This window comes from Rhea americana, unplaced genomic scaffold (genome assembly GCF_003343005.1).
Source record: "Rhea americana isolate MKP2758 unplaced genomic scaffold, rheAme1 scaffold_43, whole genome shotgun sequence".
Taxonomy (NCBI): Eukaryota; Metazoa; Chordata; class Aves; order Rheiformes; family Rheidae; genus Rhea; species Rhea americana.
The window spans coordinates 4,676,066-4,695,949 of record NW_028186568.1 but is presented as its reverse complement, the minus strand read 5'-3'; the positions used below and the strand labels follow the sequence as shown (position 1 = coordinate 4,695,949).

At 37.3% G+C, this 19,884-nt stretch overlaps 1 protein-coding gene across 2 annotated transcripts in view; it reads right to left on the bottom strand.

The window, feature by feature from the left end:
- Window positions 1–599: 599 nt before the first annotated feature.
- THBS2 (thrombospondin 2) overlaps window positions 600–19,884 on the bottom strand; it is a 31,988-nt gene continuing 12,703 nt past the window's right edge. For both annotated transcript variants that reach the window (XM_085315534.1, XM_085315536.1), the window contains exons 10-22: window positions 19,141–19,314; window positions 18,574–18,701; window positions 18,320–18,472; window positions 17,047–17,265; window positions 13,930–14,037; window positions 12,449–12,608; window positions 11,256–11,374; window positions 9,557–9,791; window positions 6,166–6,393; window positions 5,455–5,726; window positions 4,384–4,481; window positions 1,942–2,081; window positions 600–1,314 (exon numbers count right to left, since the gene is read on the bottom strand). In XM_085315534.1, the coding sequence (XP_085171660.1) occupies window positions 1,307–1,314; window positions 1,942–2,081; window positions 4,384–4,481; window positions 5,455–5,726; window positions 6,166–6,393; window positions 9,557–9,791; window positions 11,256–11,374; window positions 12,449–12,608; window positions 13,930–14,037; window positions 17,047–17,265; window positions 18,320–18,472; window positions 18,574–18,701; window positions 19,141–19,314 (2,042 nt within the window). In that variant the 3' untranslated portion in view covers window positions 600–1,306. The remainder of the gene's footprint in view (window positions 1,315–1,941; window positions 2,082–4,383; window positions 4,482–5,454; window positions 5,727–6,165; window positions 6,394–9,556; window positions 9,792–11,255; window positions 11,375–12,448; window positions 12,609–13,929; window positions 14,038–17,046; window positions 17,266–18,319; window positions 18,473–18,573; window positions 18,702–19,140; window positions 19,315–19,884) is intronic.

Sequence of the window (19,884 nt, the reverse complement as noted above, 5' to 3'; positions counted from 1 at the left end):
TTAAAATTAGGGTAACTGGATATATATTAAGGTTCCATTTATAAATTCCTTATTATTATTCATTCGGCTTTAACGCATACATGAATATAACCCATGAAATTATATGTTTGTGTATGCCATGCTTTGACAATATCTACATACTGCAATATGCTTTTTGAAATAGCTTTAAAATATCTTTATTTGTAAGTGTATTACTAATGCATTGTATGACATGCTTTAAAATAAATTATCAAGTAGCTCAATGTGATATTCATAATAAATATTAACAAAATATTTATAATTGGAACCTTAAATTCATATGTTACCAAATTAAGTAATAGTAGTAGCGTTGCCACCTTTTCAAAAACCCAGATCAGGGTTCAGGATGTCAAAGTGCTTTTTGCAGCAGACATGGGAAAGTGGTTCAGGTTCATTTAGCTCCACATGGTCATGGAATATTTTTTATTATGAGCGAATGCAAAACAAGATGGAAATGGAACAACCAGAAATCATTTTAYGAAAGTCATCCTGACAATGGTGATAGCCATGGATGTTTAACTTGATCACTCTTCCCTGTCACATGGGAGTTTCTAATTCAAGCCAAACAGAAATGAGCTAAGTCCATGATAATAGGCAATGTTTTAGGTTTCAAATTTGACATTTATACCAGCTCTAATCTTAAGGTTACTAAAAGCATCCTCATCAGCTGAAGGACATCTTTTTGGACCAAGGAATCTTCCTAATTGACCTTCACTTTATTCTCCAAAGGCTTTTTATTGTTAGTATAGATACCGTTGGTGCAGCCCTCGTATTTTGTTGAAATTAGAAGCTTTGTGTTACTGAGGTCTAGCCCTGACCAGAGCAAGGAAGTGTCAATCATACACTAAACACTTATTCAAACACTTTTTTCCTCACTTAAAGACAATGAATAATAATCATTATCCCCCCTTTTTTTCTCCATATATATAAATACATTTAGAAATTACATTTTTATATGTAAACGTTATTCCTTAAAAAGACAAATAAACAAACATGTCTTGCTAAGTTTTCACTCTACAGAAGTGTTCTAATGTATCAATCTGCTTTTTGCTTCAGTGGTGGGTCGGATGCTCACATTTCAGCTTCGTGGTTTTGTCCCGGCTGTGAGAAGGCACTTGGGTGGAGGGATGGCTGAGCCACTCCTGGCAGCAGGGAGGTACCTGGTCAGTGGAGCACAAGGACAGAGAAGGAGGTACACAAAAATAGAAACTGGGAGTACCAGGATGTACTGAGGTGTCTAGGTTGCACAGCATCTACAGTACTTTGCTGGTAATGTAGCAACCATTGCTCAAGCATCTGAAAGAGATGGAGAAAAAGTAGTTAATTGTTGTGGTTGCTTTATTTGATTTAAAAATTCATTCAGACTGGAACACAACTCCATCATGATGCAGTAGAATGGATGCAGCACAATGCTTCCTTTTCTGCATTTTCCTACAAATGTGATCACATTTATATAAAAGCAGATTAGATATAGATACACACATGCATGCTTATGTCTCTCTCTCTCTCTTTCTCTCTGTACGTATGTATATATGTAATCATATATAAAAAGACCTGGGAAAGCATTTGCTGCATTTCAAGACACAGACAAGCTCATTAAAAATATCTGGTCTCCCCTTTATGCTTCTCAAAAGAGGGGTGAGCCCCTCATACTGAAATAGCCTACAAAGGAAAGTGGATATGTATATAGTTTTCTGACTAAGATATATAGTTAGAATTCTATCTCATTTTAAGCATCTGTGTTTTGTTATTCAAATTGAGATTACTATAGGGGCAAAAGGCATCCATGGTATTTTAACAAATCAAAGTTTACTACATGCTGTATTAGCAATTCCTTTCTGTAACTAAAGAAGACTTTTAATTTCCATGTTTCATGTCTGCTACATAGGTATCAAATGCATCAGCATTTTCCAGACTACTAACCTCTGCATTCGTATTTGAGGTCAGAGAAATAGACCATCTCTTGAGAGAAGACAAAAAGACCTAATCGTCCACCAGCAAAGGTTGTATCATAGATTGGTCCAGAATCCACCATGACTTGCTTCCCTTCATACACTAAAACTCTGTAACAAAGAACAAACATACAAATTAGAACAAGAGGATAATGGAGTGTGTCCAGTGCTAAGGACTGGTAAGAGTTTCCAAGACCTGACTCTGAATTTGTTTTTAATAAGGCACCAGATAGCACAGCTTCGTTGTAAGGATCGCTCCTCAGTTCTATCTCACGCCCACCTGGCTGCCAGCCATAACACATTAATCAGAAGCAGTAGGGCTGTTCCATAAGTAATTTTATGCACACCATCTGCAAAAGATTTCCCAATTCTTTATTCAGTAAGAGTCATGTCTCCTGGAATGAACTATGTCATGTACTATCATTCATTGATAAGCCCATGTCCCTGTGAACTCAGAGGTTAACACAAGATTTAGCCACATCACCTAACAAAGTCGTCTTTACAGCTGCATGAGTCACTGATTTATTTATCTTTTGGTGCAAGGGCCAACATAAGAAATTGGAAGAACTATTCCTTTAGGGTAAAACAAAACATTTAATTTGAGATATGTTGAATTTCAAACATTTTAAGAGTCAAATCATACACTAAAGATCTATTCTTTAAGCATTTGAACAAAAACAACTAGACTCACAAATAAGTGAGAATTAAATCCTCCTTTTCCAACTTATAAGTGATCCAGGCACCCCCTTAGAGGCCAAAARACCTCTCTGTTTTCCCCCTCTACCAGATTGGTTCTAGTTCCTTGAAATTGGATTTTGCACTTCCTACGAGGGAGTAAGTCAAGGCTTTTAGGTTCTCAGTCTCCTAAAACAGTCTTTGGGCCAAATGTGAAGTGTCTCTACAGTGATTAGAGCACTCTCTGGAGGAGAGGACTACAGTCCTCTCAAATTGGTATTTCATTAGCTGTATGAGGTAGAAGGGCTTCACAAGAGGAACATTCAAGCAGCTCCCTGTAACACACTCATGTAGCTCCTTATAACTCAAAGGTTAAGAACAGCTTTTGGCTTAGGCAGAAAGGCAATTCAAACCTGTGTCTCTCACATGTCCAGGACATGCTCTAATTTGAGGTGTGCTTTGTTTTCTAAAAGAAATTCAAAGCCCAGGATGAATCTGCCTTGAGAAACTTGAATCTGCCCCGTGAAAACAGTATTGAAGGGATGACAAAAAGAATGGCTGCAAAAACTGACAGCCCAAAACACATAGAAAGAGAGATCAATAAACTATTCATCCCATCAAAATAATCACCCAGCTCCAGTCATGTTAATATCACATTCCTATTTCTGTACAAATAATATCTTCAACTACTTCACAAATACAGCTGTAAGTTTTTATTTATTTCCTATTAGCATACCCTATCGAATGAAGGAATTTAATGCCCTAGACCATAGAATTTGTCAGGGTAGATTGATCTAATGGCATGCCATTTGCAATAACTTTTGTCTGACACTGACTAGACTCTTCAAAGGAAGATACTGGTAACAGTAACACGAATGAACAATGAACAACTTAAGTTTCTTTTCAACTTGTATTAKTCAATGCTTCATTCACACCTTGATGCATAAAGACTGATAGCATATGCAAAATTTTTTTTCCTTTCTAAAAGCAAGATAATTTATTTTTTTTCAATTTAGTCTATTTCTTGCCTTACACAGCCAAATGAAAGCATCCTGCTCAAACTAAAGTACAAAATAACCAGGCCTTAAGAGGTAAGGTCAGATTCTGCCTCATTAAAATCAYACTTTTCAGTTATAGTAGCTAGTGCAAGATAAAAATGTCATGGACAGTCGATGCTCATTCTCTAAAACATCAGATAAACAGCTGGGTCTAAGGAAAGTAATATGCCATAGCTCTTTTTTACGTGCATTACAGATGTGCTTGTGGATGCTTCTGAAGTATCTCATATAAGCCACTGTTGGAGACAGGATGCTGAAGTAGACAGGCCGTTGGCCTGCTCCCCTGTGGCAATTCTGATGTTTCTAATTAATTTCATTCATTTAAATTCCAGAGGCTGGGAGGAATCTCATGCTCTAACCTGGCTTTAAGTTTGCTTAGGAATTCTTGGCCCTTTTACAGAAGAGCTATTGAGAAAGTTTTTTTTATTAATTTTAGAATATTTACCTGATATAAATATTGAACCACTGAAACTAAATTAAATAAATCTGAAAAAAGAAAGTATTATTCTAAATATTATTCTATTTTGCTATTCTAAAGATAGCAAAATGTCCCCAATAATAAAACAAACAGTCTGTAAAGGATCATCATAATCAGAACTATGAAACTAATAAAATAGCTGTTATATCAACACAGCAAAAGTTATGCTACTAGAAGAGAGAGGCCTAGAAACATTTCTTACTTTATTAATCCTGTTTTAGGCCGATGAATCAAATGCCACCTGTAAGCAGTATAATCCTTCCAGCCAATGTTCTTGGGATCGTGCCACAAAGTACGCACCTACAGTAGAAATAAGAATGCCTTTTTAGAAACAGACTGTGCTACAGTAACTGTATATGCACTACAGTAACTGATACGCAGCCACAGGCTATTTGCTGCAGAGTGTGAAACTAAAAATAATTTGACGGTGTCATCACCACACCTGTTACAGTCGGTTCACCTCTAGTGAAAGGCATGATAATGCCTGTCTTTAGTTAGCTATCAGTTATCAGTTTGCAGTTTCACATTTGAAATCAGTAAAGACCATTACAGCATCTAGTCAGACTTCCTTCAGCAAGTCCTGCTTGTTTGCACATACACACCCACACTGCCAGATCTGATGCTTTCTCCTATCTGCATGAGCGGTTCAGCTGAAGGAAAAGCACTGCAGCGTGCACCGATGTTGCTGCCCGCAGCCTATTCTTTCAGAACCGGCACAGTAACGCTCTGTCAAGGCCTTGCTCCTGCAGCGAAATCCAAGGTGTGGAATTCCTATGCATACATGAAGCCCCACTAACTTGATTTCCAAAACGCAAAAGTTTCTTCCACAGCTAGGACCTACTTGGAACAGCAGCAAACTTTCCTTCTTTGTTTTNTTTTTTTCTTTCCTTTTTTTTTTTTTTTTTTTGAGCTCTCATTGACTACTGAACTCTAAACAAAGTATAATTCAAACAAGCTGGAATATTAAAGCAGCAAGTGTCTAAGTTTCAATATAGAGGTCACAAAGGATCTGTGGACAGCAGAGATCTACTTTTTTTCTTTGGACCACACTACATCATCCCTTTTATATATGTAATTTTTTCCAAATATATTTTTATACATGATATTTTCTTTGAAACAATAGAATTATTGACAATAAGAATAATGGCAATTTAAGAAAAGCTGATAATTTAGTGTAACTGAGGTATCAAAGAAAATTCATTTCTAGATACCCCTCTTCTTTCTGAGGCATCAGTTGCACATCATCATTAGCTTGAAGTCTTGAACCTCTCACCTGTCCAGGGGTGTTTCCTGTGTGCCAGAGAGCATTTCTCAAGTGTTCACCAGCACCAGTCGTTGAATTCACTACTTTGAGTGACACACCAGAATAGCCATATGCCCTGGTGGGTTTGTCCTCCCAGTAGGTCTGAGTGACCTGCTTCCACATCAGGACATAAAACCGACTGCTGGACTGATAGCCAAACACAAAGCCAGCATAGTCATCATCACGGTCTGTGTTAACATAGAAGGTGCCACTGAAGTCAACAGAGCTGAACTCGTCATAGCCTGGGAGAGGATGAAAGACACAAACCATTCATTCAGTCAGGACATCAGGTCTGGCTGCCCATGCTCAGAAGTCTTAGCTCCGATACTCTGTTTCCCTATCTCTAAGAGAGAGGTAATTATGATTGCCAACCTAGCTCATAGAGGCTTCTAGAGGGAAATAAGTTGCCTACAAGTGGCATTGAAGACAACAGGCACTATATTTTTGTCAAGTTCTTGGACTGGATATTTTATGTGTAATAGTCAATGACAAGTTACAAGGGTAAAAAAAGGTAAACAGTACAGAGCTATTCTTAATTTGGGCATATACACTCTTCCCATTTGTCAGTCACAAGCTTGGTGCACCAAAAAGGTGTGTTTATCCCCTTTTTCTTCTTTTTTCTTTAATCCCTAGATCACTRGTTACTTTTTCCAAAGACGCTGGGTGACATTTGATACTCACCTACAGCTATGCCAGGATCAGAGTTGGCAGTCTGCACCAGTTCCTTGCCTTGGTGGCGAATAACCCAGTTGGGATCAATCTGAGCTGTTCCCTTGGGGTCCAAGGGGACCATCTGGAACTTCCTGAAGTCRGTTTCACTGATGGCATTATTTTCAGGGCATACATCATAAATATCTGGGACATTGTCATTGTCGAAATCATCTTTGCAGATGTCACCTCTGCCATCACCTATTAGCAATATGCATAAGCAAACACAGTTATTTGTGATCTATTCACCCTTCCTAACAGCTCTCCRACTAATGAAAGAAATCTGTGATGCATACAAGGATGTTATTTTCCTGTTTCTCAGAGAGGACTCCAAATGATTCCACATAAAACCTCATTCTCTGAAAATCCATTTGAAAAATTGCTCATAAAGACTGGAGGTCATACTCTAACTCAGGAGTCACTGRCTTAGATCAGGGCCAAAATCACTCTTAATAAAATTGTCCTGCTGATGGGTTTATGACAATGATCAATCTGGCCCATAGTACTGCTTTAGAATCAGGATTGGGGGAGTTGGAAGTTGCGTTAGTGAATTACACTGACATTGGCATGTACCACATTTTAAGTTTGATTTGTCCCAGATGTGGATRCAAGGTCATGTTTAAATAGGTGCAATGTAAGTGAATTCAAGCAATAGCGTTGAAAATCTTAATCCTCCCACTCGTTACTAAATCCCTATATACTACTGAATATATTCAATTTTAAAACATTTATCTCTGTCTCAAGATTCTTTCCAAAGCATTCCATCAAGGGTGCTTCAGATCACAGAAATATCACCTCTATGTCAAAAAGAAAGTAGGGACAGTAGTAAGGTAAAATATGTATACATGTCTGGTCATTCTTTTATTTGTACTAGAGCAATTTGTCTTAGAAATAATATAGTGCTTCAGGAAGATGCAAGAAAAAAAAGAACTATCCAGCTGAACTAGACTTGGAGGTATGGAAATATTAAGTATTGCTATCCGAACTGCAAAAAGCCTTTTAGAAAACCTAAAAATACCTATCACTCAGCCACGGTTGAGCTGCAAATCAATATTTTTACTATGCTCAATATTAAAAGAGAAACTAAAAATTATGTCCCTTCTTAATTTACCTACAATTTTGGTGGAAACCAGTAGATGCCAGTAATTTTGCAAAGCAGTATTTTGTCTGGAACAGCAGATAGTGAAAGGAGGTATCCCAYCCTCCCCTCCAAAAGTACCATGGCCAATGACACTGTTATTCAGTGGTATATAATGGTGCAAACTCTTAAAATAAAGACATTAGACTTGGGTAGACAAGTACAGAAACAAATTAGCAAATGGCTTTGACGTTCACAACAGAAACCACTGGMTCTTACCCTAGGTACTAATGTAAAACTAGAATCACCAGCTAATTAGTTTCTATCCTCATATAGCTGAACATCTGCTTTTTTTTTTAATCTTAAGCGTTTACAACTACTCTAAGAACATGGGAATTAATGCAATGGGAAARAGCAATGATCCAACTAATCCATTATTAAGCTTCATGGACACAAAGCAAAGATAAATTAATGTGTGTAGCCAGCACAGTATTATTCAAGTATGAAGCTTTCAGAAAGAAAAGAATTTTAGGCAGCAACCACTAAAAAAACAAAAAACCCCACAGAACCCCTCCCCCCAAAAAAACAGTCAAGGAAAGCATTTAATAGCACAAAGATTTCTGAAGTTCAAATAGGTGGTAAAATGGTTCCACTTTCCACTCTGGCAATCGGCCATGGAGAACTCCGAATCCTCACCAGCTGTGTGCTCCTGCACTTTTTTTTTTTTTCCAATCTTAGCACTTAAAGAGAAAAATAGTGAATTTCCAGTTTTATTCCCTCTGCCAACATCAAAGAGGTAATTCTTGAGTCATAGGAAAATGTAATTATTCACTGAAAGGCCTGCTGACATTCCATTTGGTGCTGAGCTGCTGCTGACAACATTGATGCTGTTTCAAGAAAGTTAGAAAGTATTTGTTTACCCAGCCACGTCCAACAGCTCTCTCCAGGGCTTCGTCTTTAAATGCTCACATCTTCAAGAGCGTGGGAGCATCTTTTAGCTCCATTTATCTCTTTTCCAAGCTTTGTGATGAGCCYGCCACTGATGACAGTGATGAGCTGACTGAACTATTTCAATTTACTCTTTTTGTGAATACTTACACCATCCATAAAGGTAGTCTCGCTTGCAAATCCAGGTGATGGCCGATTGGAACAAACTATCCATTTCGGGCCCACCCTTGCTTTGAGATATTCCTGAAATTAAGGACCATTCCAGAGACTGGCTAGTACAAAGATACTCCCATTATATCATTGGACTGAAAGGTAAAGTAATTCAAGTGCTACTACTGACTACCAACCAGAAGCTTCCTACCACAAACAGTTTTTTTTTGCTTTTTTTGTTTTTTGTTTTTTTTTTAACCAGGAAATCAGTCAGGGCTCAGGATTTTGTCTTTCTAAATGCACATACAACTATATTGTTTAAGAACTGAATTCTGCTTTCAGTTTCACCAATACAACCACAAAATGACCCAGCAAGTTGTATAACTCAGGATAGAAATTGCTCACGTGTATTCATTGCAAAGATATCATTACTTATATTACAGTAGTTCTCAAAGGATTATAAATGTTTTCTAAATTACATTTATTATTGTGAAATTATCACTGTTTTGCTACTGAAATACTGCTGAACATATTGGACCATTTGAGGGTGACCAGCAACACTTTAGAACAAAAAAAAGAAAAAAAAAAAAAATTTTTTTAAAAAAAAAAAAAAAAAAAAAAAAAAAGATTTGTACATCAAGACAGATTTAAAGCTACTTACCTGTAAAGCAAATTTTAGAAAAGATGCTCATCAGTATTTTTTATAAAAATATGTAAAAAGCAACCATAATTTTAGATTTTAAAAAAAAATGAAGAAATTTTCTGGTTTTTAACATAGAACAGGCCTGTACATCATCTTTTTTATATTTTAATTTTCAGAAAACAGTTTGCTTCAAAAGTAAAGCAAATCAGTTTTAACTTTCTAAGACTTTCAGAATTTTTAAGACTTTAAGAATTTCAATTCAGAGTGAAAATTGGAAATATAAAACACTATCTAAAAATATTTTGAAAAGATATGTWTTTCTATAAGTAAACTTTTAAGTGTTTGACCCTCTCTCATCAAGAGGTTTCTTCATGCTCTAACTCTGAGCCAGGCTGGCCAGTGCAGTTCTATCAATGCCCATGATATCTAGCATGTCAAAAACAGCTCAGTTTCATCTGAAGTGTCTCTCTTAAACAAATATGGATACCTTAAGATCAGAATTGGAAACTAAGAACTAAATCAAGTTCATACTATATTGTTCTTACCATCAGAGTCCTCCTGCTCAGGGTTGTATCTGAGGCGACAATTGTCCCTGTCATCAGGGACACCATCATTGTCATCATCAGGATCACAGGCATCCCCTTTACCATCCTGATCATGGTCAGCTTGGTTAGCGTTCGGGATGTACGGGCAGTTATCTTGGTTGTTCTGGTGACCATCTTCATCTATGTCCTCATTGTTGTCACACTGGTCACCAACAAGGTCGTTATCTGCATCAGTCTACCAAAGAAGGAGGAAGAAAGTGAAAGTAAGGAAATCTGTTACTTTATTTCTCAGCATTTCTCTTCAAGAACTTCTCTGTGACATGGCATATATCCTTAAAGCATAAACATATAATTTCAAACTACAAGATTAGTATAGCTGCTTACACTGCTATCAGTGCATCAGACCTGGCCCCCAAGATATACCCAGGGCAGGTATGTGGTCACACTCTTCATTTATCTCATTTTCTCATGATCTCTGGACCATGGGGATGTTGCAAACTGGGCAATGCACTTATGTGACGTGTCCGTCTGCCTGACATTACTTACGTGCACATGGACCAACAAACTCAGGCATACTAAATGCAGTCCTGAGAATAATTGGACTTGCCATGGGAGAAGGAAACATTCAAAGGGCTTGAGGGTACAAAAGAACTATAGGCGTTGTCATTCTACTTCCCCATCATTTGATACAAACTGATCTGACAACCTGAGATGGGAGAAAAGCAATAAAGATCCCTCTGTTCAGCCCTACAGCTAAGAGGGACTGATAGCAATTCCTGTAACAACGTCAGAATTTGAATTGGGCACAGGATTATTCTTTCAATACACTAAAGTCTGCAACTCTGATGTAATTACTTCATAAAACAGACTGCTGTGTTGTAAAGTTCTTCCCTTGAAAATAATTAATATTGCAGGCACAAAATATGGGTGTGCGTGACCGTATGCAGTTCAAATAGCCAAATATTCTCTCACATTTATTTATTATCTCAAGACAATTCAGTTCTGTGTAATTTGTGCAGCTCTCATATAAATCTTTCTGTTCCAGTAATTTTTTTTATTATGGTATGAAAGACTGTTATTGACCTCAGTAATATTATTATGTGAAGCAAATTTCATTTACTCTTTATTACTATAAATCCCAGAGCATTCACCTGCACAAGAGACAGGAATGAAGTGTCATAGCCTTGAAAAGTATTGCAAAAACATGTTTTACTGTTTCTTCTTTTCACCCTTTTACTCATCTGAACTGTTCTATATCCCTGGACAAACAGCCGAGCTTTCTATCAYTTAGATAGCCTTTTCCCTTTAGTCAGAGTCTCCTCAGGGGCAGGAAATATCTTATATCATATATATAACCRCATATGTTCTGCTAAAAAGCCTACAGTACAACACCAGTGTGATTTATGTATGTGTGCAGGTAAAACAAGGGATATTTTATCGCAGAACATCTCTAGCACCAGTAACACAATGTGTCAGGTGATCAGAGACCACTGGTTCCAGTTACATATTAATGCAGTTTTAAAGTGGTGCAGCATACTGCGGTAGAGACCGCGCACGTGACAATGTCAGGTGCACGTACGCAGTACGGTTCTTTCAGTCTACCTGTATTATGCAACTGTAACGAAACAGAAACAGTAACAGCTCCAGTTATTTCCGCAAATGTGTCCCTTCTCGTTTCTACCCTTGTTCCAACATTTACCTGGTCTGGATTATGCATCAATGGACAGTTATCACACTGATCGCCAACACCATCACCATCTGTATCACTCTGGTCTGTGTTGTAGACGTAAGGACAGTTATCTCGTTCATTAAAAATGTCTGAGGGAAGGAAAAAAAAATTAAAGAAATTGGAATGATAGAGCATCCAGCACAGATAGCCATATACAATACCAGTCACCACTATAGAAGCAAGGCTCTTATGGGGTWCATCAGCCTTCTGATTGCTGCAACAGCACATTGAAAAATGAAATAATGAAAAGACTAGTATTAGAAAAAAATATGGTATCAATCCCATTTTTCTTGTTATAATAAACACTTCTGTTTTTCTTTTCCAAAGAGATTTTGTTAGCCTAAGAGCTGATTACATCTGAAATTTTGGAATAATTTTCATTTTTGAATAATTTGATTTGTAATTTCTCTCCAGACATTCTGAGAAATTGCACAGAATGGACAGCTATATCATGGAGGAATTTCTGAAGAGCTCCATATAGCAGCAACTGCATTAATATATAGCCACCTCAGTAATAAATGATTTTGTCTTACTAAACATGTGCATCACATTGTACAGCATACCAGATTTTCAACAGAAACTGTTCTCCCTCAGGAAATATCATTATTCAATTGATAACCCCCTTCAAAATATGTTGAATAGAATACAAAAATATGCTGAAAAGAAGCAAAATCAAGATATGTTTGCATAGCTGTCTGGAACAGACACATGGATCTTCGATGTTACATGGTCTCTGGATATTTGTACAGTCTTTCAGTGAATAACATGACATTACATTTTCCCTTGGATGGATATATAGAGCTCTCATAGTATTACTAATAACCTGATGATTTGTAGGATGAGAGGATTTTAAAACATTTAAAAGTTCAATTCAGATAAGCACCCACAAGTTTACAAGTTTACTAAAAAAAACAAGACTTGATTTCTTCTTCAGCTTCTAGTATTTCTGGATTCTCGTAAGTTTGAAATGCTGCAAGGATATCACTTTTTAAAAACATTTCTATGCTTCTCCCCTTCTTATTCTGACCAAAACTGGGACACATAGGCACTGGTAAATAAAATAAGTCTCTTTAATAACATTTTARAAAACAAAATATGTTTGGAGTGCTGTGCACTTTGCAATGTTTCCATAGAAAAACAGATTAATTTCACTAAAAACATACCGTCTCCATCAATATCCACAGCACATGAATCACCCTCTCCGTTATTATCCGTGTCAATCTGAGCGGGGTTGTGCACATAGGGGCAATTATCACAGCGGTCACCAACTTCATCCTTGTCATAATCAAACTGACGAGGGTTGAATAGAAGAGGGCAATTGTCCTAGGGAGGAAGAAAAGATTGAAAAATATAAATTACAACTTGAACTGAGGGCATGAGAGCACACTATGAAGTAGTAACTTTTCTCTTCCTATTCATCCTGGCATAGGTCAAAGTGAAAATACATTATTTTACCAATGGACAAGCGTGGAGATCTACACTGGAGATCTTGGTGGCAAATGAACTGTTTCTGTGCAGCCTGCCTCACCATGTATTTTTTGTATAAAGCATGCAAAGTGTGTACCACATCACAGTAGGAGGGCAACAGTGTGTTAAAATGTCTCTATACTCAGATATTTCAGCAGAATTGTATTCTACTAGTATATGTATTGTTCCAAAAATCAGAATGTGTTGCAAAAATGAGGCCAACTTCACCAATTTGTTTTTTGAATGAACTAGAATCAATATTCTGACTTTTTTGGAACAAGCTAATATCAATGAAATGTTTTGATTTTTTCATTTCAAAAAAGGGTTCTTTTTCTTGTATTTTGCCTTAGCTTGCATATGATAACAAAGTGCAARGGATTTATAAAGGCAAAGGTGAAATGAAATACTCTGACTCAACATATTCTTTTCTTTGACTATTCCTTTTAGGAGAACTTTGAAAATTTCATTTCAGTTAAGTCCATAATCTAAAAATCTACCACTAAATACAATTTTTATGCTTCAAATATCCCTAAATTACATACTTTTTTACAGGGATAAGCCTACAAAAGKCAGGCTGAATCCCACTGTGGAGGTGCTTCTGTCCTCTCCCTGATTATAGAGGGTGCTGAGAGAACAGGCTTAGACTGTCTATCTTTTAGGCTCTGCAAGTAAAAGAATCTGAGTCTTGTGGGCAGATCCAAAGGAGAAACGTATGGAGCAGGCTAGTTATTTTCCACCTGCCATTTCCACTTGATGTTGGCCATGTTTATAGGTATTATTACACATACYTTAAGATGTTCCCAACATACCTCAGATATAGCACTTACCTGCTTTTCAAATATAAAGGTGCTATCATTCTCCCATTACAAAATATAAAATCCAGTATCTGTTAAACTGAAATGCCCTTTCCCATTTYCTTGCGTACAGCTGAACGAGGAGCTCACACTGAATCACAGAAGATGAGAGCTACATGGAGCATGTAGCTCAGCTCAGGGTTCCCCAGGTCTGATTTCCTCTGCCCAGTGCTACTCAGCTTTGACCTTTCTCAGCCCAGGAGGAAGACATCATTCAGAGAAAGCAGCGCTGAACAATGCAGCTGAACAATAATGCTTTTGTCTTTAGTAATGGTTATCCTTAAAAGACCTAAACATTCTGAAGACAAAGAAATGCATCTTACTTTGTCATCTTCAACACCATCRTTGTCATCATCTTCATCACAGGCATCTCCTTTGCCATCTTTATCAAAGTCTTCTTGGCCAGAGTTAGGTAGAAGGGGGCAGTTATCCTGTCCAAAAGAAATAAAGAGTACATGATGTTTATGTTGTGTCAGACTGACTTGCTTGGGCAGAAGAGCAGATATGGTATACTAGAGCTACAAAACAAGAAAATAAACCACAAGTACTTTTCAAAGGTTCTGTGTTTGTTTGTTGCCAAAGACATTAGTTCATTCAACTCATACCATAAAGAAAGTAATGAAAGTAAAGAAAGAAATGTATCTGCAGGTCATTCTATTTCCCAACTCTTTTGCTGTTAAAGAGATGTTTCTAGTAAATTTTAGATCAGAGCTTCTAGCAGAGAACATGCACATCACATACACATGCACTGTTTTATCAACTTTCTACAGACAGCTCATGAAGTAAATTTGAAGCTTTTACATATAAAATGATCAGGTTTTGTCGCCATAAAAATAAAAATACATGCCAGGATATGATCTTCAGAAACAGTTGTTCACATGGAAAGTTATTGCAATGAAGTAGTCCACAGCAATGAAGCAGAACACTGTAAGCAAGAGTTTTGAGAAACATGCCTTTGTACTGTTCTAGAAGTACCACCTTGGCACTCTCAATACTACCATGGCTTTCAAAATAAAAGTCAAACATATCTATGTTTTGTATCATAGATTTGTAAAGAATTATTGCTTTAAATGAGGATTTCTGAGGTTAGATTGGAAAAAAATGGAAATAAATGACCACACTTTTAATATATTATATTATATATTATAATATATTTTTCTTGTTAAATATTAATATTAATAGATAAAACCAAATTGTAATTCTACCACTGTCTAAATGTAAGCATATCTATAAAAAACCTCTATGTTATTGTCGCTTTTTCCTTGAGGCACAAACACACAAAAACCATGTTTCTTCTACTTACTCATTTACCAAATTGTGTGTTAGTACGCTAGTTCTTACAGAGAAATAAAAGCAACTTTCTTGTAAATGAAAGAAATTTACATTAAAATATATTGCTAAGAGTTTTTATTACTATTTCCAATTACTTGTCTAATTCTTATAGCTTTGATTAGATAATAATTTAAGTTAATATTCAGACACTAACAGCTCCAAGAAAGAAATTTTGGCTTCCTCTTTTTAATCTGAGAAAACCTGGTATTTTTAACAGTCATTCCTCTCCATTTAAATAAAGCATTTTTGTCTATTAGATCAATATATACATATATTATAGAAACACATGAATCAACTTTGGGAAACAGCTTTTTCTGAATGGCTTCAGTATGTTGGGTTTTAAATGAAAATTGCTCAATTGTGTTACATCTTGAGTCAATGTGTTGCAGATCATGATGACAAGAAGAAAGAATATATGATCTGTGATTGCTGAATTGGCTGGATCCACAATGAACAGACATCAGCAAGGGTGAAGAAGTTCAGTATTACAAGCTCACATGTCTACCAATGTCTGAACTTCCCTTCTGCTGATAAAAGCCAGATTCATGACTTCAAGTAGATAAAACCTGAGTGACTTCCAACTCTCTCATTAAGCCAGCTGATCTTGTTGAAAGTTGATCTCCAACTTTCCTAGCCTTTGTGCAACTTGTCTCATTTTATTATCCATTATATTTTTAATTGAAAGTTATTGTATTAGAAGTTCATGATAGTTTTAGAGGTAAATGGCTTTAATGCAGAGACAGAGAGGCCAAAGGGCTGAAGAAGAAAGGGGAAAAAAAAAACGAAAAAGAAAAAACACCCTTGTGAGAGAATGTATTGCCCTTGCAGGTACGACTGATTCAGCAAAATACTTAGGCCCATGCCCTAGTGGAAGGATGCAAGTAATCCAGCAATGTCAGTGCTACCATTGACAGGTATTTAAAACTGAGCTCTTGGTGTGCCTCCTGCTCAGGTAAAGCCCACTTCATCCTAGTTGCTTAATTTGCTGTTGCAAAGTTCATGCCCCTCTGTTCTGCTTGTCGTTCAACTACCAATCACCAGTGTGGTCATTACTCATAAATGGGATCCCGGGAACTACCTGCCCGCCATTTAGGGTGTATCTAAACCTGTGACCTTCAAACAACACTCAGTCTGTTTTTACACAGCAGTGTAACCCCACCAGGATGAGACATTGAGGTGTGCTCATCTCTTTTCAGCAACTTAATTTCCACTGGAAGGAACGCCAGGCCAGTGAGCCAAAGAGGAGCTACAGGGTGCTTCAGACGAACATAAGACCATCATCCTAGGAAACATACATGACAGGTAGCTACTGCTAAATCTACAACCAAGTATTTTCAGGCTCCCTGATGCTTATTTTCTCCTTGGCAGAGCAGTCTTTCATTTTTCACTACAATGGCAATCCTCAGCAGCAAGGGTGGAAAGTAATCCCATGCCAGCTTTAAAGCTAACATGAAAGGTAGGTCATCCTCCTGGTGAGGCCAAGAGCTGCCACTCCACATTTCTGAATGGTAAGAGAGAGACGAATCTCCGTCCTTTCCCCCTGAGCTCTTGCAATAAGAACTCCTCCGTCTGTTACTCTTTCTACTCAGTCCTCTCTTAGGTTCCTCTTGTCAAAACATTATCTCACACTCTAAATTCAAATTTCACAGAGGAGGCACTCTGCTTAACTCTTTAAAAGGAAGAGGTAGTTCAAGAAGTGATTCAGAGTTGCAGACCTGAAGTGGTTGTCAGTATCTTGTTACAAGCCTTGCAAGTAGGATTTCTTACTCACCTGCTACCAGAGATTCCTGTTTAGTTCTAGCTAGCTGTGTGCTCCATACATGCACTTTAGGCAGCACTTGCTCAGTGTACTATTCAGAGGCATCCCAACCTCCCCTGTAYGCTGAACAGGAAGAAGTCCAAAGCGGAGGAATCTGGATTTCATCACAAGAATCCCCTATCCCTTACTGGGTCTAGAGTTAAATGGATACACATTTCACAGCACCTCAAAGAAAAAGAGCATGCTAAAACAGTCAAGGCTTAAATAAAAGCAACTACCAGAAAATTAAGTTATTACAAAAASAAAATTTGGTTATGACGTGGCTTTTTATCACCCTTTTTCTACTTACCTTCACACAGTGGTATGTAGCATTAGCAGCACAGACCAAGTTGTTATTAGGCCAGCCATCCAAATCTGAATCTTCACCACAAATGTGTCCATCACCAGCATAACCTGTCCTACATTCACATTTGTACATGGGATCACTGAAATGGCCCAGATAGATACATTCTGCAGACTTGTGGCAGTTGTGTGTCTTGTCCTTACATGGATTCTCAGGTTCACACACCTACAACAAATATAGAATGTTTATTGAAAGGTGATGCTATTTGTATTCAATTCTATTCCTCAGCTTTTTCAAAACCAGACCAGTTACCTAGACACCTAAAGACAGAAACTKTGTAATTTAACTGTGGTTGCAAGCCATATAGCTCTGTCAGTTCACAACTCCAGAAAATGTGTRTAATGAAAATAATTAAAATAAACCACAGAAAACATTGGACACTATTCAAAAAGCAATTAAAGAGATTAGTTTAAGCTGCTTTCTYTCAGATGTCATTAATCCCCATTCAGTTTCTATAACAGAAGGTAGACCATACTCACATGTTTCTTTTGGTGTTCTACCTGGTAGGGTGAAAGTGCTATCTTTTTTTTTCTTAAATCAAAGAAACTGCCTCATGAATTTTCACATTCTGCTCCTGTAAGTTTTTATTACCTGTTCTTATCACTTTGCTTATTTTTATTGACAGAATCTGAAGAGTTTAAGTTTAGCATATGTTTTGCATTTACACTTCACATGTTGAATCTATCTGTGGTTAGCTCAACAACAGAAAGAAGGCATCCCATGACATCTGTTTCAATGTTTTTGTCTTAACTGTCTATCAAACCATAGTCTTCAATTTCACTTCTACTTTCTTCTATCCTTCCCCGCACATAGATGTTAACCCACTGAGATTTAGGGATTAAGAACTTCAAACAAATGTCTGACAATATCCACATTCACAGCAGTGTATTTATGAAGATAATTATCCTAATTCTACAATTCCAAATTCCCTGTGTAGGTATTTAGACATGAGAAAAAAAGTGTGTTCAACCGGGAAGTAAAACCTGCTCCTAGCATTTTATGCTCATTTCATCCAGCTGTGTAGATGACGAGAAAATAAGACCTGCAAAAAAAGTCAGAGTCAATATTTTGTCCCTTCAACCAAAAACACTTTGGAGCTAGTTAGCTATTTCAGGCTCTCTTTGCTTGGCACTCAAGTTTATCACCTTTTCCATTCACAGATATTTTCAAGTGAGAATGCCGCAATTTCTAAGCCATCAAACTCTTCAACATCACTCACCTGCTTCTCTGTCTTGGCAACTTCCAGTCCTACCCCATAGGGCTGACTTCCTTTATAGCGTGGAGGACATGGCAAGCAATGGAAACCTGGATTTGTGTTCACACAGCGATGGACCTGATTCACCTTAAAGCAAACATCTGGTACAGCTATACACTACCGAAAAATAAAGAAAGAACCCAATTAGATGACTGTATAATTCACAAACAATGAGAAATTTACAGTGATTTCCTGATGTTAATAGAAATCAGGTCTACCTCATCAAGATCCTCACAGACTGTGCCATTGCCAAGGTAGCCTGCTGGACATGGCCCACATGACCAAGACCCATCTGGGTAACTGTTGCACTCTGCTCCAGGAAAGCAAGGATTTGACAAACACCCATCTGGCAAAAGATAGTRTACATTGAGTTAGGAGCATAGAAGGCCTGTAAGACTACATTTAAAAAACAGGTATTCTCTATTCTTTAGCTTAGATCACACATGCTGGAATACACTCAGATAAACCCCTTGGAATTAGGGCTATTAAATCCATTTAATAAAATATTAATTGAATGTAAAAATACTACAGATTGCTACATCGAGTTGGATATATTACAGCATATTGAGACCTGATAGAGAGGCATACTTGTTCAGGTAAGCTCAATATTAAGAATATGCATAAAATCTCACTGATCTAAACAGCATCGAGAAAGTCAGAAGTGCTTTCCTGAAACAAAAGTGTAATTAGCAGATTTCGCAATGTCAGTTCATGTGTTTTCCATTAAAGAAATAACAGCAATAATAGTTATGTAGATTATGAATAGCRACTGACTAAATACCAACCAATTGGGCAATCCTTCTTATTGCACATATCATGTTGTTTGACATCTCCCACACATGGCTTTCCTCCATACTGTGGCTCTGGACTGTTGCACAGGCGAGACCTCTCACGAAGTCCTCCTCCACAGGTAACAGTGCAAGCAGACCATGGAGACCAAGGGCCCCACTGACCGTTCACTGGAATGCACAAGCAGAAAAGAGCACTATAAGCCATACACTGAGAACATCTGGTGACAGTGACAACAATCTCTTCTTCAGATTCCTAACCAAAGACAGCTTCTCACTGCACAGAGGAAGAAAGATGCTGGCACAGACTGATACTGAGATAACAATACTTCAGAAACAAACAACCACATAATAAATACTCAGCTGCTTTATAGACATTTTTGGCCAATAACTCAAAACTACAAGCAGTGCCCACCGGCACTGTGTATTTCCACTTAAACTGWTAGGAACAAGCACAATGACTTCAAAGCTCCCTACTAACCTTCCATTTCGTACAGAGAGCGGCACATGACTACAGGATTCAAAATTTTGCCTTGATAAACCAGAGCTCTATGGTTTTTTATAGCAACRGTGTGCTCAGGAAGGCATCTTGTTCACTAACTATTCATTTAATCCAGAAAGGACCACTGATTATATGTGGTGCTATTTCTTATTCTCTGTGAATATACTAATTGAATGCAACTAACTATTCTACTACTGTGAGAAAGTAGACATAAGTCCACTGTTTCATACAATTTTAGT